General features: G+C 34.8%; 2 protein-coding genes across 2 annotated transcripts in view; one reads left to right on the forward strand and one right to left on the reverse strand.

The window, feature by feature from the left end:
• Positions 1-3,930: 3,930 nt before the first annotated feature.
• Positions 3,931-11,900, forward strand: LOC138310922 (DNA primase large subunit-like). The gene is made up of 3 exons (XM_069252246.1): positions 3,931-4,092; positions 4,595-4,810; positions 11,253-11,900. The coding sequence occupies exons 1-3, from the start codon at positions 3,931-3,933 to the stop codon at positions 11,898-11,900; spliced, it is 1,026 nt and encodes a 341-aa protein (XP_069108347.1).
• An 895-nt stretch (positions 11,901-12,795) lies between these two features.
• The window catches only part of LOC138309993 (neurogenic locus Notch protein-like), a 53,899-nt gene continuing 39,756 nt past the window's right edge, over positions 12,796-26,938 (reverse strand). Inside the window, exons 33-41 of the mRNA XM_069251144.1 lie at positions 26,433-26,536; positions 25,332-25,463; positions 24,896-25,072; positions 24,303-24,415; positions 23,496-23,613; positions 23,336-23,344; positions 22,106-22,306; positions 21,354-21,668; positions 12,796-17,143 (exon numbers count right to left, since the gene is read on the reverse strand). Of these exons, the coding sequence (XP_069107245.1) occupies positions 21,367-21,668; positions 22,106-22,306; positions 23,336-23,344; positions 23,496-23,613; positions 24,303-24,415; positions 24,896-25,072; positions 25,332-25,463; positions 26,433-26,536 (1,156 nt within the window). The 3' untranslated portion in view covers positions 12,796-17,143; positions 21,354-21,366. The remainder of the gene's footprint in view (positions 17,144-21,353; positions 21,669-22,105; positions 22,307-23,335; positions 23,345-23,495; positions 23,614-24,302; positions 24,416-24,895; positions 25,073-25,331; positions 25,464-26,432; positions 26,537-26,938) is intronic.

Raw genomic sequence — 26,938 nt, forward strand, 5'->3', positions numbered from 1 at the left:
CCATGGCAAAACCTCTAAATTTTTCCCAATTCAACCCTAAAATTTCTTAAAATCAAAGTTTCTTGAAACTATCCAAAAATAAAGCATGAACTTAGTTGGTTAAGGCTAAATATTTGTGAATTGGCTTCAAAAAAAGTATATAAACTACACTGGAAATAAAAAAATCTTAATTGTTATGCTTTATTTCATATTTCATAATTTTCCCAAATCTTGGTTTTGGCGCTCCATTTTCCCAAATTCAAATCCACAGGCCCCATTCCCAAAGCAGTGAGAAAAAATCCCTGGACTCTAACAGAACTTACTTCTTTTCAAAAAATATCTGGTCTAAAAATGAATGTAGACAAAACTGAAATAATTTGGATTGGTAGTGTATGGTGGCATATTTCTGCCATCGAGTTGCCGACTTACGACTTAATGATGTCGACATAATTAAGGCATTAAGTCGACATCATATCGGAAGATGTCGACATAAACAGAAGAATATGTCGACTGACACCGACTTGTCAGTTATTGATGTCGACATCTAAACTAAAAGATGTCGACATCTGGTCTTGAAAGTGGAATTCAAAGGCCACCCTTTCATAGGGCACTGTGTATATGCAGCAAGGCACCATACAGCAGAGTTCGACGTTGATCTTGTTAATTCAGAAAAGTTTTTATTTATTTGATTTCAAAATTAAAAATTGTGATCCTGCACATCCCGGCCATGCAGCTGTAGCCTGCGTGTATGTACACATTGTAACTGTTAGTCCGAGCTGAGGAAGTTAGAGTGCAAAAGGACTCTGCTTTGTACAACAAATTTCCATCTTCTTGGCCATAATCATTTATTAATATATATAACCGTGGGTTGAAAATTCGTTTAAAAGCTGTGTTTGTGCTTTGTGGATTAGCATTCGTACCAAGTCCATGTGGTACATACCGTACTATACTATATTACAATGATTTTTTCAAGATTTCATTTTTTTTTTGCGAATCACGAAAAATACCAGTTACGTAATTTAAAAGCCAAAAAGGTCACAGTACAGATACACAATACCCATTTGGAAACCAGCTTTACTTGTTAGCTTGCCCTGTCCATATATACATGTGTACATAAATATTTACATCCCTCGATACACTTAAATAAAGGCACAACGAATTTTTGTTACGGTCTTAATGGCCAGATTCAACCTTTGGGCTAAAAATCCTCCCGCGGGACGCGGTTTTAGCTCCAAACTCGGGATATACATTGTATCTGCATCTATTTTTTGTAGTAAAAACGTAGTAAAAAAGTCACGTGCTTATACCTCATTCATGCCATTGGCCGGAATATACAATTGTATTATTGGTAACTAGTGATCACGTGATTTTGTGTTTACTTCCAAATATGGTGATAGTTTGCATGCCATTTCTTCGGAGAAATTGATTTATTTGAAAATATTTAGACTCCAAAATGTTATTAATATTGCATGCATATCATTTTGACTTGCACATATGTATTATTTTACTATAAATAATGAACTGAAATGAGTTATAAAACTGTCATTTCCACGTTTTGTAAATAAATGATATAATGCGAATTGACCAATTCAATAGGTCTAACCGTCTAATCTAGGATCAGCGAAGATCGGCTACTCCCGGCTAAATTCGTAGAATTCTAAATTTATATTTATATGTATTATTACCTGCTTTAGGGTTCAGAACATATTCATATAACACAGAGAAAATAAGATCTTCTTCAAAAGGCCTAATTATGTATAAATACCAGATCAGAGAAATCATTCTATTTGGAAGTAAACACACACTCATGTGATCACTAGTTACCCACTAATACAATTCCATATTTATTTTGGCCAATGGCATGAATGAGGTATAATCACGTGACTTGTTTTACTACGTTTTACAACAAAGAAAGCGTGTTTTGTACCATTATGGGGGAAATCCTCCGCGGATCGTGGTTTCATTTCCACCATTTGAAACAGAAGGCTTAGAGTAGACTTTGATTGTGAAACATTGATAAATTGAAGATTACATGTTGTGCCATGGCAGATGTCAAAGTTCATGTATATATACTCGACAATTACTTCATCTAATAAATTTGTGTTAATGTACCAGGCTAAATTTTGGTTGAATAATACATGGGAAGTGAATTAATCCAGAGATTTAAATAGTATCTTTTAGGAAATGCGCCGCAAAGCGGCAAAATTTTCTAAAATGAAGTACGAAAAATGTGCAGGAGGACCCTTTTCTTCCTACGCCCCTGCAGTTGCACATTTAAAAAGTTTAATGAACTTGGTACCCACTACTGACTGATGTAAATCATGTCAATAAAAGATGGATCTTTTCTCTATTTCTGTTATTCTTTACCTTTTTCTTTCCTCTTGGAAATGTTTTTATAACATGGGAAAACTAAAAATGAAGTCTATATAGCAGGAATAACAAAACACATAGCCACCTGTCAGCCATGCATGTTTTTTTTCTTCTGATTGGTCACCCGAGTTCGGATAAATAATGAAACAAATACATACACTGTACAATAATGTATATAAGCACCATATATTTGGCCTATCAGGCCCATGAAATCAGCCAGTGATGATACCCATTTAACCTTTTAATATATGAAGAGTATTTGTTTCAATTGCATCTGTTTCCTATGAAAATTGAGCGAATAATGCTCATAAATGTGTTTCCCTATATAAACTATGTTACAGACCCTATCCCCTGGGGAAAATTCCGAGACCCCAGGGCCATGAAATTCACAATATTGGTAGAGGGCCTTGAGACCTTTCAATCTATGAAGAGTTATTCTGACAAACAAAATGATACATTTTCGTACGGAACCTACCGAAGCAAATAATGAGTTAGGTCCTAGGTCCCAATTTACCAGGCGAGAAGCTGCCATGTAAGCACATATACCCGTGTTTCTTAGTATATGTGTACATACATGTACATGTATGTATTAGATTCCCAAAAAGCAAAGTGGGCTATGCGGAAGCTTATACTAGTTGTTTGGAAATAATATGGAAAATAAACTATGATATGATAGTATTGCTAACAATTTCAAATGGTGCAAATGAAACCACGATCCGCGGAGGATTTCCCCCATAATGGTACAAAAACACGCGTTGTTTGTAGTAAAACGTAGTAAAACAAGTCACGTGATTATACCTCATTCATGCCATTGGCTGAAATAAATATGGAATTGTATTAGTGGGTAACTAGTGATCACATGAGTGTGTGTTTACTTCCAAATAGAGTGATTTCTCTGACCTGGTATTTATACATAATTAGGCCTTTTGAAGAAGATCTTATTTTCTCTGTGTTATATGTATATGTTCTGAACCCTAAAGCAGGTAATAATATATATATAAATATAAATTTAGAATTCTACGAATTTAGCCGGGAGTAGCCGATCTTCGCTGATTTTAGATTAGACGGTTAGACCTATTGAATTGGTCAATTCGTATTGTATCATTTATTTCCAAAACGGGAAAATGGCAGTTTTACAACTCATTTCAGTTCATTATTTATAGTAAAACAGTCCATATGTGCAAGTCAAAATGATATGCATGCAATATTAATAGCATTTTGGAGTCTAAATATTTTCAAATAAATCAATTTCCCCGAAGAAATGGCAAGCAAACTATCACCATATTTGGAAGTAAACACAAAATCACGTGATCACTAGTTACCCATAATACAATTGTATATTCCGGCCAATGGCATGAATGTGGTACAAGCACGTGACTTTTTTTTTACTACGTTTGACTACAAAGAATGCATGTTTTTACTACGAAAAATAGATGCAGATGTATCGCGAGTTGGGAGTTTAAAACCGCGTCCCTGGAGGATTTTTGTAGAAATCGGCCAATATTACATGTGATGTATTAGAATCGCATGATTATTTTCTAAATACCACAGGTAAGATAACATTTGTGTCATTTGTAGGCCATGTTCAGAAAACATCACGGGACATATGAAGAAAGCCCGTTGAATGAAACCTATTTGTCACATGACCAAGTGTCACTAGAGGTCACTGCCATGTTTCCACCTTGTATGTCACATGTACACAACATCCTTTCATCAAGACATCGACTTCAGCACAACGCACGGGTATGTATATGTTCATTCATCACACAAAAATTCATCCCCGATACTCCAGGGGTTCCGATCACTTCCAATCTCTACACCCCTGGACTATCTCATAGCGAAATTGAAGGCATCTCAGTGGAAAACATTTGACCAATCACAGGCTAGCAAAGATTCCCTTTGAAGACTACAGAGAGAGCGACGCCTAACATCAAAGCCACACAGTTGACCACAGTGTACTGTTATACGGCTCTTTTGATGTACATCAAATGACTAAATTACCTGTTCTATTCTGTTACCTCCAGTTTTACAATGAGATAGTCCAGGGGTGTAGAGATCATAAGTGAACGGAACCCCTGGAATATGGAGGTTGACAAAAATTTTGATTTTATAGTTTTTCAAAAAAAAAAAAAAGTCAAATAGAGATTGCCAGATGGATACTAAAAGACTAAAGCTAGTTACTATGGAAACTTTATAGGATTAATAATTATAAATAGATTTATAATTTCTTTATTTTTCAATATAGATACAGTATACTCTATTTCTGAAAGAAATTGGAATGCCAGTTCACGAAGCCCTGATGTTTTGGAGGAAAGAATACTCTGAGCCTGTGGAATCTTCTGATGGCTGCTGTCACCGCTGGCAACAAGATGGCCGCCGTTATACGTACAACATTCGTCATCTATATGGTTTAGAAGGTGCTTGTATAAACTACAGAGGGCACAGCTGTTCAACATTACAGGTAAATCAGCTTTAAAGATGCTCCGCCGCTGACAGAGCATAAATGATATTAATCACTTGAACAATAATTAGTGTTTAATCGTGTATATATTTCTAATTAACACTAAAAATTTTATAAAATAATTTATTTTGCCTTTGGTGCTTGTGCAATCAGTGCTTAATTCCATAAAGGATATAGTGCCACGGAATTTTTTCGGGACGCAATTAATTATTTTTTGTAACTTTAACTTGAAGTGAAATTAGAAGCTCAAACTTTTCAATGGTGGTAATGGTGTAAAGTAAGGAACTTTTGTAACTGAAGAAAACACTAAATCGTCTGCTCGTATTTTTGATTGTGAAAAAAGGTCATTTGTCAACGGTTGAGCATCTTTGTATAACTAAACTATTAATGTTATAGACAACATATTCAACTACATATACAAAGGTAGTCAGAACTATTTTTCTGTTCCACTGTTATTTTTATATATTTACACTTGCTAGGCTTGGTCACTATACGCTAATACTAGCCGATTTTGTTTACCATAACTGCATGGTAACATTGAACTTTGAACTTGCGTAAGGAAATGTTCTGTGCAACGTAAAAGGACTACTTTTTTTAAAAAGAAACACATGGCTTTGTTTACATTTTGAACATTACGTGTATATTGTTGTTTTTCATATAATTTTGGAAAACTTTAAACAATATATACATGTTTTATATTTATATGTGATTCAAACAATTTTTAAATTAACAATTGTATAAAGAAACGGAAAAATATCCCGACCGGGGCGACGTGCTTTCATTTTTGTTAAAAATGATGGGTGTCAAATGTAAACATTACCTCTGTGCCTATGTTCGTCCTACGATCGAGCCTTTGGGGTGGATGGGTGTGAGACCCTCTGATAGAGGTCAGTTATAAACATATCCTCTTGTCTTTGTTCTTTGAGTATTTAATCATGTGTATTATAAAACATGCACCGCTAATAATCCACGTGTTGATAGTTCCGCGTCACCACAAATACATTGTATCCCTCGAACACAAGTGAATTTGTTTCATCTATCGATGGCGATATGGATCTAAGCGTAGATTATATAATCACATGGCTCCCAAGGATGTAATACCGTCAAGTCAGACGACATCTCAAACACATTGAGCTACTTGAAAATCGGTGTTTTGCCAACTTCGGCAAACTAAAGTGTGTAATTAAGCATGCGTCAGCTTCGCCTCGCTGCACAATAACGGTCACCGAGTTCACACATGTGGCCGTGTACAAATTCTTTATGTTATTATGCTATATATATTTAAAGTTCTGATCTGATTAAATAAAATTATCTCTGAAATTTACTTTGTTTGTCATGTTTATTTTACACTAAAATATTGAACTTTTTTGTCGTCGCGGATGAATAATTCTATCTTACGTGAAGCGTCACCATTCGCTGTTCAAATGAGTAAGCTTCTCCCACTAGAATAGAATATATTCTTAGAGGAATTGCTCCATACAAGCATGGTTAACATAAAAACGAAATCCAATCCCTATATATGCCTTGAGCCCATGAACGTCAGAATTCCGTCCTTATATAAACTTGATGACATCATTAGCAGGCAGCCTTATGTCTAGGGCTGGATCAACATATCGATATACAATATTTATCGGTTTTCAGCAGCGTATCGAATATCGATACGCAAACATGCTGTATATCGCTGTATCGTTTTAACAACTCAACCTACTGTTTTCGTCATAGAAATAGAAAATTCCAAACAAAATTCATTCTAAAACATTATTCAAGTAAGAACATTTCAATTGAAAGGAAGTGTTTAAAGCATCCGTGTCACGAAGATGGATTAGAAATGCCTCTTCATAACTAAGAATACGAATTGACAGAAATTAATTCACACAGATGATATAACTCAAATCAAATGTTTGGTTGATTTTTTCCAAGTTATAGAATGTTTTATCAAAATTATCTTTTATTGTCACAATATTCAAAACACAATGGTCAGCTGAATTTGAAAAAGAGGTCCACTGTATCGTAAATACGTATCGTGTATTGTTTCAGTGTATTGTCAATACGTATCGTATTGTTTTAGACCTTCCAATACCCAGCCCTACTTATATCTAGTATGAGGATCACCTTGAGGATGGCTTTCTTTACATTACACACATACAAATGTACACTCTTGATTTGTTTAATGTCCTGTTAAATGCCAGTGTCATTAAAAGATGTGCCAGGTTTAGTTAGTAGAGGATTTCAGGAGTACCACGAGAAAAGACATCGACCATTGGTCAGTACCTGGCAACTGCCCCACATGGGATTCAAACTCACAACCCAGAGGTATAGTACCAGGTATGTTGGGACATCTTAAAGGCCAAATATACATAACTTTTATGTTTTTTTTTTGTTTTTTTTTTGTAATCACAAACATTTATAAGAAATTACCACATTCTCTCTGCATAACATGTTGGCCAAAGCCAGGCAAGTTGTTATTGAGACTAACTGTTCTATGATGACAGGTATGTTTACAAGACAATTTACTTGCATTAATATACATACAGCGCCTCAGGAGATTTTTCAAACCGAGATGCCTACCTTTAACAGAGATATAGCTAATTTAATTATCTATTTAAATCTCTGCTTTTAATAGTGCTGTTAACACGTTGCCAACGACTTGACTGGCCTGTACTTGCGAGTTTAGATAATATTTACATAATTTTTTGTTACGTACTTTTTTAGAAAACCGTATCTTAATTATCTTATTAAACATGTTGGCCAAAGCCAGGCAAGTTGTTACCGAGACGAACTGTGAAATTTAAAAAAAAAAAAATATTAATGTGGTTCACAATAAATACAAACTGATATGATACAAAGAAGTTCATGGAAAGTCTCAATATCTGGAAAATATCCTGTGACACAATCAACTTCGAACGAGAAAAACAGAAACAAACATGTTATCGGTAGTAGGAAATGTGTAGACCTACATATATATACGAAATGCTTCTGTAATTGTTGGTTTTGCAATGACAACTGTTTTAAGATGACAGGTATGTTTACAAGACGATTTTTGACAGTTTGATATCATAGGTTTATCTACACGGAATTATGTCATAATACACGTCTTTCATCTTTATTCTAGGTCATTGGTACACTATTCGACCATTGTATATGTTTGTGATTACAAAAAATCCTGAAAAGTGACATATATTGGCCTTTAACAACTCAGCCACAGCAGTATCTCTGCCTTTGGTCATTGATATGTAATTTATTGGTTGAGTGGTTAACATGTTCCAACAGATTATTGCTAACCATCCACCTTTCAGTTGCAAGTTTGAGACCCATGTGGGACAGCAGCGTGCTGCTGATGGTAGGCTGTGATTTTTCTCTGAGTACTCTGGCTTCTCTCCCCTTTAAACCTGGCACATCTTGAAATAACCCTGGCTGTTACAGCCTGTAATAGGAGACATATCAGTCCAACTTGCCATTTGTTGAATGTTAAAATATACCTGTTACCTGTTGTTGAGGTCGTTAAATATGCCGGAGGCATCTTTGACCCATTTGTAAGTCTAAAATAAGTTAAAATATGGAAGATCCATACCGTATTCGACCCAATAAGCGCCCATGTCCCTATAAGCGCCCTGCCCATTTTTGAGGCCTTCATTTCAATTGCCAAGGCATAAATAAAGACTAAAAACTGTATAGATTTTCAATAATTTCGTCTTATTTGCACTTTTAGCCCACCATCATCAGATGGTGGGCTATTCAAATCGCCCTGCGTCCGTGGTCCGTCGTCCGCCGTCCGTGGTCCGTCGTCCGCCGTCCGCGATCCATCCGTGAACAATGCTTGTTATCACTATTTCTTAAAAACTGCTGCAGGGATTTTGTTCAAACTTCACATGGAGGGTCCCCTTGGTCGATATTTGTGCCATACAGATTTTGAGGCTGATCGGAAAAACAAGATGGCCGCCAGGCAGCCATCTTTGATTTTGGCAGTTGAAGTTTGTTATCAATATTTCTAGAGAACTACTGAAGGGATTTTGTTCAAACTTCACATAGAGGTTACCCTTGGTCCCTAGTTGTGCCATACAGATTTTGCGGCTGATCGGAAAAACAAGATGGCCGCCAGGCAGCCATCTTTGATTTTGGCAGTTGAAGTTTGTTATCGATATTTCTTGAGAACTACTGAAGGGATTTTGTTCAAACTTCACATGGAGGTTACCCTTGGTCTTTAGTTGTGCCATACAGATTTTGCGGCTGATCGGAAAAACAAGATGGCCGCCAGGCGGCCATCTTTGATTTTGGCAGTTGAAGTTTGTTATCGATATTTCTTGAGAACTACTGAAGGGATTTTGTTCAAACTTCGCATGGAGGTTACCCTTGGTCCCTAGTTGTGCCATACAGATTTTGAGGCTGATCGGAAAAACAAGATGGCCGCCAGGCAGCCATCGTTGATTTTGGCAGTTGAAGTTTGTTATTGATATTTCTAGAGAACTACTGAAGGGATTTTGTTCAAACTTCACATGGAGGGTACCCTTGGTCCCTAGTTGTGCCATACAGATTTTGCGGCTGATCGGAAAAACAAGATGGCGGCAGGCAGCCATCTTTGATTTTGGCAGTTGAAGTTTGTTATCGATATTTCTTGAGAACTACTGAAGGAATTTTGTTCAAACTTCACATGGAGGTTACCCTTGGTCCCTATTTGTGCCATACAGATTTTGAGGCTGATAGGAAAAACAAGATGGCCGCCAGGCGGCCATCTTGGATTTTGATAGTTAAGGTTTGATATCCCTATTTCTCAAAAAGTGCAGAAGGGATCTTTCTCAAATTTAATATGTAGGTTCCCCTAGGGCCCTTGATGTGCAAATTGCAATTTTGGACCAATCGGTGTACAAGATGGCCGCCAGGCAGCCATCTTTGATTTTGGCAGTTGAAGTTTGTTATCGATATTTCTTGAGAACTACTGAAGGGATTTTGTTCAAACTTCACATGGAGGTTACCCTTGGTCTTTAGTTGTGCCATACAGATTTTGCGGCTGATCGGAAAAACAAGATGGCCGCCAGGCGGCCATCTTTGATTTTGGCAGTTGAAGTTTGTTATCGATATTTCTTGAGAACTACTGAAGGGATTTTGTTCAAACTTCGCATGGAGGTTACCCTTGGTCCCTAGTTGTGCCATACAGATTTTGAGGCTGATCGGAAAAACAAGATGGCCGCCAGGCAGCCATCGTTGATTTTGGCAGTTGAAGTTTGTTATTGATATTTCTAGAGAACTACTGAAGGGATTTTGTTCAAACTTCACATGGAGGGTACCCTTGGTCCCTAGTTGTGCCATACAGATTTTGCGGCTGATCGGAAAAACAAGATGGCGGCAGGCAGCCATCTTTGATTTTGGCAGTTGAAGTTTGTTATCGATATTTCTTGAGAACTACTGAAGGAATTTTGTTCAAACTTCACATGGAGGTTACCCTTGGTCCCTATTTGTGCCATACAGATTTTGAGGCTGATAGGAAAAACAAGATGGCCGCCAGGCGGCCATCTTGGATTTTGATAGTTAAGGTTTGATATCCCTATTTCTCAAAAAGTGCAGAAGGGATCTTTCTCAAATTTAATATGTAGGTTCCCCTAGGGCCCTTGATGTGCAAATTGCAATTTTGGACCAATCGGTGTACAAGATGGCCGCCAGGCAGCCATCTTGGATTTCGATAGTTAAAGTTTGTTATGGCTATTTCTCAGATAGTACTGAAGGGATCTGTCTCAAATTTCATATGTAGGTTCCCCTAGGGACCTAGTTGTGCATATTGCATTTTGGGACCAATCGGTTTACAAGATGGCCGCCAGGCAGCCATCTTGGATTTTGTTATTCAAAGTTTGTTATGGCTATTTCTCAGAAAGTACTGAAGGAATCTGTCTCAAAATTCATATGTAGGTTCCCCTAGGGCCCTAGTTGTGCATATTGTGATTTGGGACCGATCGGTCAACAAAATTGCTGCCAGACAGCCATCTTGGATTTTTATGTTTAAAGTTTGTTATCGCTATTTCTCAGAAAGTATTGAATGGATCTTTCTCAAATTTCACATGTAGATTCCCATAGGGCCCTAGTTGTGCATATTGTGATTTGGGACCGATTGATCAACAAGATGGCCGCCAAGGAGTCATCTGGGATTTTGATAGTTGAAGTTTGTTACCGCTATTTCTCAAAAGGTACTGAAGCGATCTGTCTCAAATTTTATATGTAGTATGTTTGAAAAAGTTTAAAAAGTAGAGAAAAGATCCATCTTTCCTTTGTCAGATATAGATCATTCTTTGGTGGGCGCCAAGATCCCTCTGGTTCAATATTTTAAATGCCCTGGGCGCTTATTGGGTCAAATACGGTAATATCTTTAGTTCATGTTGGACAGCTTATTATGGAGTAACATCAAAATATTTTGAAATAAATGCTTTGTTTGATTATAACCAATTTTGTTTGACAGAATTCTTCGTCTGGTGTAGGGGAACAAGGTGGATGTCCATTCCAGTGCTTTGACCTTGAACATTTGGACCGTATACTTCAGAGAGAAGAAATTCATGATTCCAGGAAGGTAATTCATCAACTCGCATCAAATGGGAAATACTCGGAGGCATGTAAAACTCTTTTTGTCGAAAAAACTAAGAAAATGATGCAGAGAATGGAAGACCAGTGTACACATTATTTAACAGACGCTCAATCCGGATGTGACGGATACCAGGAGAATTGTGAATATAAAGTCATGTCCAACGCTAAAACAAACACCACTTTTGATGGCAGTGAATTGGACGCTTTCCCACATTGTCCAGACAGAGTAGGAAAGGATTTTTTTCCAAGTGTTAAAACATCAGAGAGACATTCAGTTGATGATACAAACTCTGATTTAAGCATTGAAACATTAGAATGTGATTTCCATAAAGCGAGGACTTTGTCAGAGGATTGTGAGGTGACAGTACGTAGCTCCTGTCCAGGTAGTAAATATTGTCCTAGATCTTCAGAAACACAGAATTCAGAAAGAGGAATCGAAGTTGTATTTGATCATATATACAAACCGTCACAATATTACTTCAGTCTCAGAAAATTGATTGAAGGTTTAAAACATGTAAAAAAGTAAACTTTATAAAACAATTATTTCTTGGATTTTCTTTCCTGATTTTCCTCACCATTCAAATATAATGAGCACAAGGCTCTTTTTGATTTTTAGGTCATCTGACCCAAGGGGTCAGGATGCTTGGGTCAGGATGACTTATATTCATCATGCTTCCTCCCTTGACCTGTGCCACGCTCAGTGTGCCGTTCGTTAACTTTTCATTCAAACAACTTTTTCTAAATTACCGAAAGGCCTAGGGTACGTTTTGGCCTGAAGCATGCTGGGATGAAGTGCTACCAAGTTTGTTCAAACGAATGACCTTGACCTTCCTTCAAGGTTACTGGGGTCAAATAGACTAAAATCTTTAAACAACCTTTTCTGAATAACTAAGAGGCCTAGAGACCTGATATTGGGCCTGTGACATGCTGGGATGAAGGGCTACCAAGTTTGCTCAAATGAATGACCTTGATCTTCATCAAATATATCAGAACCTGAACTTCTTCTATTGAAAGAACTCTTTGTATTCCCTTAATTGTTTGGGATTCTTGTTCTGTTTTGTGTCGTTGTATTGTGCCAATAGTCAGATGACTCTTAAGGCCCATGGGATTCTTGTCCTGTTTTGTGTCCTTTCGGTTTTGTGGAACCTGCAAGCAAGGTTAAAAACATACTCAATTAATAAACTCAACATTTTCTTTAAGAACAAAAGCTTTCTAGCCATTCAAACTGATAGTTTATTTTGCAATTTCTTCAAAAATAAATGAACTCATTGTAATTGATCAAATTGAGAGAATAGTTTCAATGTTTCATTGATTTTACACCTTTGGAGATGGTAGGAAGCGTTGTTACCGCTATTCCTGAAAAGAATCTGTTGTGAATTATCGTTTTAAAACTCCATGAGACAAATAACAAAAATCGGATAAACAAGCAACACATTTATTTAGTGATATAAATTAATGAGTTTTTAGTAAACGGTTTTTATGAACATGCAGCATAGAAGATGTTTAAAATCAATTCCCTTACCTAGGTAATCTAGACTTTTACAAAGTCAAAGTGTCTTTATGTGAACTCTAGTCGATTCCAATTCCATGTGAAAAGTTTGAAGTCAAATTTACCCGAAGGCATGTATAAACGTAAGCTAATGTAAAAGTTCTTATGTTAAGTGAGACATTAAAATTAATTTTTCCAGTGCAAATGTACCGAGTGTGCAATAACTAGACAAAAGTGTATTGATCTGCGGTATCATGTGAAGTAAGAAGCTTTTAAAAAGCGTCTACCTACATCGAATCATCAAATTAACGATTGGTTTTAAAAGCTGAACATTGACTTAAAGATGCTCGACCAACGAAAGAACATATTCTATACCAGGTATATCATTTGAAAAAAACCCTGATTATAGTCATATTATTTGTGTCTAATTAACACAAAAATGCATATAAAACAATTGATCTTGCTTTTGGTGCGTTCACAACCAGTACTTAATGTATCAATATAGGACATATTGCCATGGGATTTTTGTGGGACGCAATTAATTATTTTTAATATTTTTATCTTAAATTAGAATAGGAATCTCAAACTTTTTAATGATGGAAATGGTGTACATTAAGTTACTTTTGTAACTTAAGAAAATACTTATTCATTGATCATCGGCTCTTGTTTTTGATAGAGAAAAATACCATTTGTCGGCGGTGGGACATCTTTAATAAAATGATAATTGCGAATAAAATCACAAACAAAACTTTCCACTAGCAATTGGTCTATCAATCAATGTTGTATGAGTAAGTTTTATAATATACAAATGAAGCGATCATGTTTGACAGTGGCAGGTAATAACACATGTATCAAAACATTATTTACAAAAAAATGTATGAGCAAGCAACTTTGTATGAGCAAGTAAATTATGAGTAAATACATGTATAACATTATGCCTAAAATCAAAACCTATGCGCCATCCTAACATGACAACAGTTTAAACATCATTACTAATTTTTAAAACAAAAATTTATTTCGTATTTATAGCAATAAACACAAAATCACATATTTTAATTTGTTGAACAAAATGAGTTGTTCTACACTCGCACACAGTTTTCCCCGTTACTATTAATAATGATATGATGAAAGAAGCATAAAAACATAATTCACGTCAAACAATCCGTACACAACATAATTTATACATGTCTATAATAATTAAGATTTATCATGCTGACGAAACAGTCTAAAGTTAAACTGAATTTTATTAGGAATGGTCACGGATCATTTTAATCGAAAATAACATCGTTCTTTTTCCCTTTTTTGAGCCAAAATCACTTTATAATATATGCAAGTGGTCGACACAATAATATAGTATGAATTTTGTGAGTACAGCACATACAACATACCGTAGTGACAACCTTTGTGCGACGACCGCCTGCTTCATAAATTATTTTCATTGGGTATGTTCATCACATTTTTACTGGTGTACAAAAACTATACTAGCCCATAAATAACCCAAACCCGCCTTTAAATAAAATATTTTTCTCCGTTTGGTGGTATTTATAGGCAGGTCGTACCAATATTAACTGACATACATACATAGCTGTATAATCCTTTATTACATGGATACAACATTAACTTCATTATATACCATTATCACAGATAAAATATACCTTTGTTTGTTTGATTAATTAACGTCCTATTAACAGCTTTGGTCATGTAAGGACGGCCTCCCATGTATGCGGTGTGTTGCATGTATGTTGGACAAGGTTCGTGTTTTGGGAGACTGCGGTATATTCATGTTGTGTCTTCTTGTATAGTGGAACTGTTGCCCTTTTTATAGTACTATATCACAAAAGCATGCCGCCGAAGACACCAAGCAACACACCCCACCCGGTCACATTATACTGACAACGGGCGAAATATACCTGGTGCAAGCAATAAGCTTCCATTAAGTCTGAAGCCTACATGTTAGGGTCTTTCAAGTTTATTGCAATGTCAAATCCACTGAAGATTGCCTCCTTGGAGCTGCAAATTGTCCCGGTTCCCATGACCACATAGATTTTTTGAGGACTTTACATACAATTAAAATAAGCTATTGTTATGTCATCTGTTGAAAAACTCGACTTGGTATGTTTATCAAATCAACTTTTTTAATCTTAAAAGGGCGTAATAATCAATGACTGTCAAAGTAAATAATAAATGATAAATAAATATAGAAATAAAGCTATATTACACAGATAAAGGAAATGATATGCTATATATTGAATAAATTTAAATAAATGATAAATAGATATAATAAATAAAAATTACATAGATAAAGGAAATGCTACGCTATATAAATAGATTTAATTAAAAGATAATTAAATAAAATAAATAAATATTACTTAGATAAAAGAAATACAACGCTATAAAAGTAAATCTAAATAAATGAGAAATAAATCTAATAAATATTACACAGATAAAGGAAATGTTATGCTGTATGATAATGTACGTTATATAAACTCGCCCACTCACTCATGTAATTGTACAAGGTGTTCCAAGTTTAGGTCAAAGAGAGTTCAAATACATGTTTACGGGTGAATGATTTACAAAAACAGGTAAACAATTCAATTATTTATCTAAATCTCTACACATGATTTTTTTTTTAAACTAGTACATAATTAATGACGCTCTACAAACACAGAATAAATATCACATACATATACAAGACAGGTAGTCATTTTGTCTATAAGGCTGCATACTTATTAATGTACATGTGGAAATTACACTAGATTGATGACTCAAGGAGTTTGGATGTTTTAGCTTCTTTTTCATTCCAGAGATGTAGAGAGCGAATATGCATAGCTGTATATCTACACCTGTTAAACATTCTTAGGAAATTCAGATTATGCTTACTACATCAGACAATGTAACTAACAGTTGATAAATGACAACAAGAATAAGTACGCTAATTCCACATTTTGCCGTAGTTATACATAAGAAACACTTACAGACTTTCTTATGTTAATATGCTTCGGAACATATTCCGTCTTTGAATATTATAGATTTATCTCCCTTGTGGGAAAGTTTCGATCGGTAGGTCATTGATTTGCATGAAAAACATACGTTATCTTTGAAACACCTGGCGTCACAATGTATACCTGCCCGCAAGGGAAGATAATTATTTGATAAGATGGAACTGTATATGTTAAAGCTTCTTAATATCAACATGTCGGGTAATATGGACAATGTTTCGTCAATTACAACCAAGCTTAATTAGAACCAAATTAATTAATTCAAAAATGAAAATGATATAAATGCACAAATATTTGAATTTATATATATTGCATACTATATACCACCAGGAATCAGTTGCCAGAGTCAGCGAATAACGTATAGCCAGTTAAAGTAAAACAATCTTTCAAAACCAGGATATAAAATTAAATTCTGGCGAATTAGAATAAGTATCTGCATATACTATACTGTATATATGTACAACCTAAACTTGACTTCGCACTTAACTGTTGTGAATAAAATTATCATTTTTATAACAATATTCAAAAGATCTATCCTAAAATCGATTATGAATGTTCTTGAAAAATGAAGCAGCACTTGTCTCAGAACACTATTTTATGATTAGGCTAAAATGGTAATACTTAAATGGAATTATCTCCCTTGTGTGAAAGTATCAAATGTGGCGCTATTTCTATGTGAGCAAAACTTTCGTTGTTTTTCCTTCTTGAAAAATATGACATTACACTCATACAGACATGACGTAACAATCAAAACCTCCTCTCAAAGGCAATAAAGCATCACTTGGACTTATTAACGTACCACGTGATACCCGATAACGTTTGTACGGGACTCCAGATCTCTAGTGGTGATGGGAAGGAACTCTGTAATCTTCCCTATGGAATGACGTTAGAGTGGGATATCATATTTTGACGTCTTTACATCGCCAGTAGAAATAACATTCCCGCACAAACATTATATCACATATTGACGTCATTCCATCACCAATAGTGATAATAGTCCCGCACAAACATGATCACATGCACCCCTCTCCGAAACCTGCGAACCAATATTTTTCTGAACCCTTAATTATGACCTACTGATCATCAAGATGGCCGCCATCTCGAATTTCACTAAAAATGAAAAATAGTGATAACATTGACATTCAGTTTTATGCCCCTACATGCTCGATGTGTTGCTCTTGCTATCCAGACAAGTGTATTGCTGTTGTCTGAAGTAATTTAGCGCTGGTTTCGACCTCAAATCCTGAGCATTTGGTAAGCTTAACATAAGGAGCTCGGCATCTGCAAGTATAAACATAGTTTTTTAGATGATTATTGAAGATGCTCCATCGCCGACAGAGCATAAACACTACTCATAATTATGATAATAATTGGTGTTTAATCGTGTATATACATAATATAGTTAACACAAAAAATGATATAAAATAATTTATATTGCTTTTTGCGCATGCGTAATCAGTACTTCATTCCACATAGGAAAAAGCGCCACGGGATGCAATTAATTATTTGTAAGTAAGTAACTTCTGTAACCGGAGAAAAAAACTAAATCGTCTGCTCCTGTTTTTGATAGAGAAAACATACCATTTGTCAGCTGTGGAGCATCTTTAAATAATGGTGATTAAATATAGTGTAAGGTTGGACTGAGTGGTTCTGGACAAAAGAAAAGAACCTCGTTGCCCATGTGCTAATTACCGTAATCAACAAGAAAGTAAATTTAGTTTGGTGTTTTTCAATGTTACTTTAATATACTAAATAATGAGTGGTTAATGCACTATTCCTACAACTTTCTAATGCAGCTAGTTAATTTATAATTTATTGTCATGATTACGATTCAATTTAGCTTTTAGATTTCTTATAATCAATTATCATTTTCAATATTCGTTTAACACATTCCGGTATACATGTACTAACCTAAAAGGCTCACGGCATATCAAGTTAATTAACTTGTTTAATAAATTTCATATTTCATATTAGTCGCCCTATTTAAAGCATTCCATTATATATTATGCTTTTGGCATAGTCGCCCTACGCTTTAACAGTAGTATTATCGATTAGTAAGTTCTATTGACCTTTTCACCTTTAACAGGTATTCCGGCTAATTGCAGTAATGATAGTAGTTATATAGTCAGAAATGACGATAACTCTATGAGACAATGTCTTTAGGGATGTCCGATGGGCCATTGCGATAAGGCAACTGTTATCATGAACTGGGTAAGGAATGTTCGACAATATATTGACCATTAATGATCAATTATGCGATTGCAAGACTGTAAACAAATGTAATCAGAAAAGTTCAAATAGGGTATTGGCGTATAAGTTAGTTAAGCTTTGAAATACCGTAAACAAACTTTCTTTCGAGGGCGTTTTATTTCTGCAAATTTCCCGATCAAAGTAAATTTGAGAAAGTTTATCTCCGCGAATTAATATCTTAGACAATTCCAGCACAGTTCAATTCAAAGATATCTCCATTCAATTTCAAATCTCCGCGAATTAATATCTTAGACAATTCCAGCACAGTTCAATTCAAAGATATCTCCATTCAATTTCAAATCCGCGAAACTTTATATTCGCAAAAATGCTTTGAAAGGGAAATCGCGAAATTTAGTAACAGCAAAAGAAAGTTGGTGTATAGTAGGTCATTACCGGAACCTGAATGAATTCATTAGACATTAACAGATACGTGATGCGTATAATATGGGGGTAGTCATTTCGCCCTTCATACACACCGGGGCTAATCGTACAAACTGGGCTACTCTATTTACGCGCGTGGAAACGCTTCTTTTACATAGAAAATTGTGTATTTGAGTGGTATTCAACTCATGGCCAAGAATTCAAAAATACAAGATGCCCACGGAACAGTAGAGTGTTTCACCAATGCGTAGAAGCAAAATTGATGTTTAATTGTATTCGCGCACAGTATAGACAGGTATGCCATATCATGGTTGAAAAAGAATGTCGTATATTCAAACAGATATATATCTTAAAGAGATAAAACTGGATTCAGTTCATCAAATTACCCAGATTCTAATGATTCGGTGTACTTTTCTTGTTAAATGTTACTGTTATAACTATATTTTCATAATTACGCATGCGAAAACGCTGCGGACTGGTATAGCTACACGCATATGGAACACTTGAAACAATGTGCAAGGCAGTATATAAAATATAATTTCTTCAGTCAAAAGCCATTTCCATGTATATATGTATACACGCGATATGTTATTAGTTTAATTATTCGAATAAATTGAATCCTTTCTTATGAAAACGGATCAACTTCGCTTAATTTTGATAATTCCAAGAATTACTAGCAGCATGTCCCAGTTACAGAAACGTTTCTGTTTTTAGTACGTACCTGGCTTTCCGTCAAATTGAATACGACATACGACATCCCGTTTGAACGAAACCGGTTCGTCTTGTACATCTCGTTGTATTAAATAATGCATGCTTAGAATATGATTGATTCATAAAATATAAACTAGAACGTTCCCTAAAATTTTAATTTCTCTGTTTAAATTGTCTAATACCTTATTGGATTATATGCATACATGTATGAAAATGTCTAAAAGAAAAAAGAAAAAAAAAACAACTTCGGCATCAAACCAAGAAAAACGATACATGTATTTTAGAATCTACGTTATATAGATTCTAAAATATCGCGCGCATACCATGTATATATCTGTAACCATGAAAATGATTTTTGATTTTTTTCGTTGATAATAAGGACGACCTCCCATGTGTCCGGTGTGTTGCGAGTGTGAAGTGCATGGTTCGTGTTTTGGGAGACTGTGGTATATTCGTGGGGTATCTTCTTGTATAGTGAAACTCTTGTCCTTTTTATAGAGATGTACACTGTAAGTATGTCAACGAAGACATCAAGCAACACACCCCGCCCAGTGGCATTCAGTCTGCTTAGCCGGCCCATATTATGCAGGTTTTTCGGTCAAGTAAGGAAAAAAACTTATATTATGCAGGTTTATCGGTCAAGGTCGCATAATACAGACAACGGGAGAACCAGTCGTCTCCCTTCCATAATGCTGAGCGCTACATGTATAAGAACCTAAATACTACCTCGTGTCAGCTGTTGTCAAGAGAGACGTTACGAAGGAGAAAATAAGTAAAGAAGAGAAAAGATAACAATCTAAATTATAGTTTTTCAATCATGTAATAGGGGCAGCACGTACTGTTCTACTGAAAAATAAAGAAATGATTTAGGAACTTATATGTATCCACTGCCTTGTATGTTGTTTAGTGTACATGTACATACCGGTTAGCGTTTTTACATTCGTAATTTAGAATTTATAGTTATAGAAGTTAAATTTAACAAGTAAAGTTATCTTATCATTAAAATCTGTGATAGTTTTATCGTCTGAATCAAGTTTTATCTCTGATTCTCGTTTAGATATATATCTGTTTCAATACATAACAAAAATCACACTTTTCAACCATGATATGGCATACCTGCCTATAATGTGCGCGAAATACAGGACAAAGTCTAATACAATCAAAGATCGATTTTGTTTCTAGGCATTGGTGAAACACTCTACTGTTCCGTGGGCAACTTGTATTTTTGGATTCTTGACCGTGAAATGAACACCGAGCAAATATTTATCATATACGCTCTCCCAGACAACAGTTTTCTACGTAAAAGAAGCATTTCCACGAGTGTAAATAGCGTAGCCCGGTTTGTACGATTAGCCCCGGTGATACAACTCTGATTGAGCTTACCTTTTAATAAAAGTGTATACGAGGAACATTCCTTGGTATATTAAAATGATCTTAGAATATCCTAAATAGATATAATAGATTTAATATTAAATTACATCTCATGTTTTTAAAGCACACCAATGGACCACTGATCCAAACTTAAAGCAGATATCATAGAAACGATGTGATTTATTAGAAGATGAAAAATTTAACGCTCCCATTGATAACACACAGACTGAAAATAAGAAAAGGAAAATGGTGATATAAATTAATCAACTTTTCTTTTTCTCAATTTTAATTTACATCCATTTAACGCCAAGTGTCATTTGAGGACGTGCCAGGTTTAGGATGAAGGAAAGCCGGTGTAGCCGCCGGAGGAAAACACAACCTAGTGCAAGTTACTGGCAAGTGCTGAACGTAGGATTCGAACTCAAAACCAGAGGTTAAGAGCTTGTGATTGTGTGTCGGCACAGTTTAATCGCTCAGCCAACGCTGTCCCTATATAACTATATCTCCACAAGGGTACTGCTATAATCATGCTGTTAGTGTTTTCCTCTACCATTATTTTGGCTTTCCTCGACGAATATATTTGCTTTCCTCAACCAATACATTGACTTTTATCAATCAATATATTGCTTTCATCAGCCAATCTATTAGATGTGTTTGCAAGTATCCATCGGTTTTTAGTATAGACACCAAAAGACTCTTATTTATTGTAGCTTATACGTTTAAAAATATAAACAATATTTTTCTGTCGTAAATCAATTCCTATCGTGATCTTATTTACCTTTTACAGTGTATCAGTTAGTATCAGAAAATGCTATGTCAGTACAGGTAAGATCAGTGACCAGGTGAGGGGGTGTGGCGCCAGGGGACATGCTTGGTGGAGTTGGTAGTGACGTCAGTGGAGAAAGATGCGTCGGTGGCTTTTGTGACGTCACGTGTATTATCTCTGACGTCACTTTAGAAGGTGGGAGTGCTGGCGTGAGTGGCGGCAGATGTCCGGGTAAGGTTGGAAGGGTCGAGACGTTACCTGATAGGGGAGGTAACGCTGTTTTCTTTGGTATCTTTCCAAAAAATATGTTATGTGTCGCCGTTTGAGCTGCAATAAAGAATTAAGCAAGCTTGTTAAATTATGATATTCTACATTTGCATATTTAAGAGTTGTCTGCCCTTGTGGATATATATTGATTGTTACTTCATATATTTTCAATGCAAGTCCTATTTTTCAATAAAAACGACGTAATATTCGCTCACAAAATGATGACGTCAAAATCGATACCTACCAGGAAAGGATGATAACTCTGCAAAGATGGAATAAATACAAAACGGCACCAGTGAGTTGTCGGTTTGATTAATACTTATTCATCCTTAATTAGATTTATCTTTTATGTGTTCGTAAAGGGAGCCTTTGTCATGTCATGGGTGATTGTTTATAATAAACCAGATATTTCTGACGTAAGTCTGAAGTCGATGTACACTGTAGGGACCATACATTATTTACATACAATACCACAAGTACATAACTATGGATATTACCTTTTGGTGTCGGCATTTTCTGCGCTAGATTATCGGTTGTGTCGACCTGCTTGTTCCTTTTCCTGTCCTGGAACTTTTTGAACAGGATGGCAACTGCCAACAGGAGGGCGAAGAGAAATAACGCACCAATAGCAACCCCCACAACTGTACCGAGGGCAACACTGGTCTCACTTCCGGCCGTAGAACTTCCGGTTGATTGCGCTGAAGACATATGATACAATTATTTGCAATTGATAGCAAAACTATCAATATTTATTTGAAAAATATACAACAAATGCATGCATTTCTATTTTCCACGTTCAAAGGTCAAATATAGACAATAAATCTGTGACGTTACATCTTTAAATAATATATTGAAATTGTTCTCACATTGTAGTTAGCATCGAAGCATATTCCAACAAGTACTGCGAAAAATAAGGATTATTTATTGTAATATAAAATATCAATAAAATCTATTGAAATAGAATATAAGATATAAAATATTCCGAATTTGCATATTACAGAGTTATCTGCACTTGCGAGTAGGTATCGATTGTGACGTCATGCGTTTGGGAGCGTAACGTCTGGCGTTTCGGAGAAAACGACGTGGATTGCGCTCACAATATAATGACGTTACAATCGATACCTATCCGCAAGGGAGCTAACTCTGTAATATGCAAAGACGGAATATGTAAGGTTAGTACACCATATACCACTGTTACACAATGACGAAAATATGTTTACCTTCTTATAATGGTTATTGTTAATGTGTTAAAAGTTAATCTCATTGGTATTAGACAATATCACAAAACAGTGTTAGAGGCAAGAAACATCACGGAATACATGAAATTAGAGAATTATTATCTCCATTTATTCATTTCTCGATCCTCCTCTTCCCGTCCTGGCGTTTCATCTCTTTCTGAAGGGAATGATACAGCCTGTTGTCGTTAAATGCATGGCAAGACAGCGAATTTAGTGAGTATCAAAACCTTGGTTTCCTTTCATATGAACTTAATTTTAAACTTTATTTAAGCAATTTCTCATACAAAAGTTACAATGTAAATTAAATTCTCAATTAATGTGTATTCATCATCAACCATGATATATAAAAATTCAAAACGTGATCATTCTGATCAATTAATATCACTTCCCTTAGTTTCAATGACTGACGGGGTGAAACGAAGGGAAGTAACTCTAATATATCAGAATGGACGTGTACAAACTATTAATGTGGTATAAAATCATACTTACAGCAGGTGACTGTTGAAAATGAAAAGAAACACATGTTAAGGTAAAATATACAAATCAAAGTAAAATATCAAATAATAAATTAATTATGTCTTTAGACAAAATTGAAAATAAAAACTAAGTACAATGTTGATTTAGTTCATGATTAAGCGGCGCCTCTTACCTTGAGCAGTGAGAGTAGCTTTGGCACCACCGGAAGGTATAGAAGTAGCTACCTGATCTCGGTCACAACTACCATGCTGGACACTCGTCAGGACATTTGATCCCTGTGACGTCACTGCCTATAACAGTTATAAAAAGACTAATAAGTAGAAAGTATGTACAATTTGTTATTTGTTTCGATGAAAGTTGAGTCAAAAGTATAGGGCAAATTATATGTTCTACACAAAATAATGTGTAACATATTTGATAAATAATTGGGGTAGAAGTAGCGATTAAATACCTTGGAATTTATATGTAAGATCAATTAACGTAAAAAATATGTCCAAAAGTTTGCGATGAAATGTGGATGCGCTAAAATGTTTTCTGTTGGTTGTTCATGTAATAATCCGTGGTTGCAACATAAATTTGTTTGAAATCAATTTTAAACTAAAGTATTATTGCGCCAGAAATAAGTATACGTTTAGACTGTTATACCATACCCTGATACCGTATGTATATTTCAAAAATTATCAGTAGTGCTATCATCACTGCTAGCAAGATAAAACAGCGCGGAAAGACCATGTCAGGAAATTTAAAACTTAAATTTTAATTGTTCTTTTCCTGATACATCAAGTGAAATTAATCGGCATTGGAAACAATTTTTACAGGATATTGTAAAGAAACTAGATAACTACATATACAGCTAATGATTAAAATCTACGAAAAGATAACTCCTTATTTCAACTCCATTCGTTAATATATGTAGACATCAAACACATAACATTATTTTTCCATTTGAAATAGTACGATCATAGCAAAGTTAACTTACGAAACACGAAAACCGGAAGTAGTTCGTGTTGTCCACTGTACCGGTGTTTATAGCGGACTGGTAATAAATATTTCCGGAAGTGAGTGTGTTAACACAGTAGAGCTGACCTTCCTCTGTAAATAGAAAATCAAGCAATGTGTCAGTGGAATATATGTATAAGGGACATATATTTAAATAAAAAAATATGAATTTGAATGGAATGAAATGATTAAAAACAAAATTTAAACTCCCCAATTTGATCCACATTTTCTTACCGTACAAGTCGTTTAAATATAAAAAAAAAAAAAAAAAAAAAAATAACCCCCCCCCAGTTTGATCCACATTTTCTAACCGGAAGTCGTTTAAATTATTAAAAATTATATGCTATTACTATGATTATACATTTATAAGTTAAAGATTATGAAGCAAACATAACAACAATATATATCATCCATACACGTGTATCAGCAGTATTCCTATTCTTTGATTTATTTTAAATTTTGTCTTCAAAAACATATATATTTTCCTTGCATTTGGTTTGGTATGATTCCGCCATCTAGTTTAAATAAGTGTGAATGGTTATAGAACAAAAGACTACATTCTGCTTTACGTACGTGTAAAGGCGACCTTCGTGGAACACATGCTGTAGTTGAAGGTCATCATAGAGTTATCTGAGCAGACGTCCCACTCACTTCCGGCTCCACATGTGGTACTACTACCATCATTATACTCGTATGTAAATGCTCCCAAAAATGGTGAAGCACAAGTTTGCTTCGAATTAGTTTCATATCCTGTTGAAAGACAAAGAATGACAATATATCTTATTCTTTAATGAAGTTCATGTATATGACGTAAGGTAGAAGTATATGTTATTGTTTATTGAAAAAAACCCACTATTTATTGGCAATTTAAAAGCAGTCCAATGACCACCTGACTTTTGCAAAAGTGAAAATAAAAGACTAGTCATCAAAATACAGAAAACATCATTTACAAATCATAAATCGCTGATAGAAAACTAATGACGTGATTGGAATAAGAAACGGAAATAACCTTGTTTTACGAGTACGTGGAACTCTTCAGTGTTTGGAGGGGAGGTTGTCGAGCAATACGTTGTGACAGACCCAAGTGCGTTTGTAGCATCTAAGAGCAACACACGGAAATTGTTTCCATTTGAATTCGTGTCTGCAAAAACAAAGTTAACATCGCAATAATTAAAATGTTAAGAAACTTTGATGCTTTGTAAGTTATCAGAAGTTTAAAAAAAAAGTAAAATTGTGCAATGTGATCTTTGTAAGTTATCAGTAGTTTAATACAGTTCAATTTTGCAGTATGACCTTTGTATGTTATCAGTAGTTTAATAAAGTAAAGTTTTTGCAGTATGATATTTGTAAGTTATCAGTAGTTTAATACATTTCAATTTTGCAGTATGACCTTTGTAAGTTATCAGTAGTTTAATACAGTTCAATTTTGCAGTATGATATTTGTAAGTTATCAGTAGTTTAATACAGTTGATTTTTTTGTAGTATGACCTTTGTAAGTTATCAGTAGTTTAATAAAGTTAATTTTTTGCAGTATGACCTTTGTAAGTTATCAGTAGTTTAATAAAGTTAATTATTTTGCAGTATGATATTTGTAAGTTATCAGTAGTTTAATAAAGTTAATTTTTTGTAGTATGACCTTTGTAAGTTATCAGTAAATTAATAAAGTTAATTTTTTGCAGTATGACCTTTGTAAGTTATCAGTAGTTTAATAAAGTTAATTTTTTGCTGTATGATATTTGTAAGTTATCAGTAGTTTAATAAAGTTAATTTTTTGTAGTATGACCTTTGTAAGTTATCAGTAGTTTAATAAAGTTAATTTTTGCAGTATGATCTTTGTAAGTTATCATTTTATAATGTAAACTGATGTTATTTGTAACGACGTCTCTGATTGGCTGATATAATGGCGTATTTATTCATCAGAAAAAAAGTCCCTCATAAGAATTGAAATTCTGACGGGATTAGATATGTAAGGATTATTTTAATATATGAATTCATATGAAGGTGTTATTGTACATAAATCAGAGTGCACTTCGACTAAACAGCTATAATAATATCCATGCTTTAAATCTATTCAAGTTTATATTTAAATATCACAAAAAGAGTGTCTTACCTGCATGAAGATAGTAGTAGTAGGTGTAATCTGTTATTTGCGTCCACCTCATACAGAGGAAAGCACTGTACGTCGTCCCAGACAGCGTGACGTTAACGTCACCCCTGGTACATTATACATTCATATTAGTCAAATCCTGACTCCCGAAACAGATCAATAAGCATTACATCTTGTATTATATAAATATTTTATAAGCCAATCTTGGTTGTAACAAGGATTTTCATTGCCTTAAATTACTTTATCATAGCCGTAGCCGTTTGGAACAGCGCTTCTTATTGGCTAATACAACTGTGTAATGATTGAGGATTTTATGAAGTGATCTTCGTTAAAAATTGAATTATAAGGATTAAACATATTAATCGCTATAACAAATAATTATCATATTTGGTCAGCGTTTTAGACATATACTACATTGCGATAAGAATTACAAAAATGGACTAACATTTGGTGAATGATTTTAATTAATTTTTTCTCATCCCGAGCAAAGCATCATAAATTAATTTTAA

The sequence above is a fragment of the Argopecten irradians genome, chromosome 16 (assembly GCF_041381155.1).
Source record: "Argopecten irradians isolate NY chromosome 16, Ai_NY, whole genome shotgun sequence".
Classification (NCBI taxonomy): domain Eukaryota; kingdom Metazoa; phylum Mollusca; class Bivalvia; order Pectinida; family Pectinidae; genus Argopecten; species Argopecten irradians.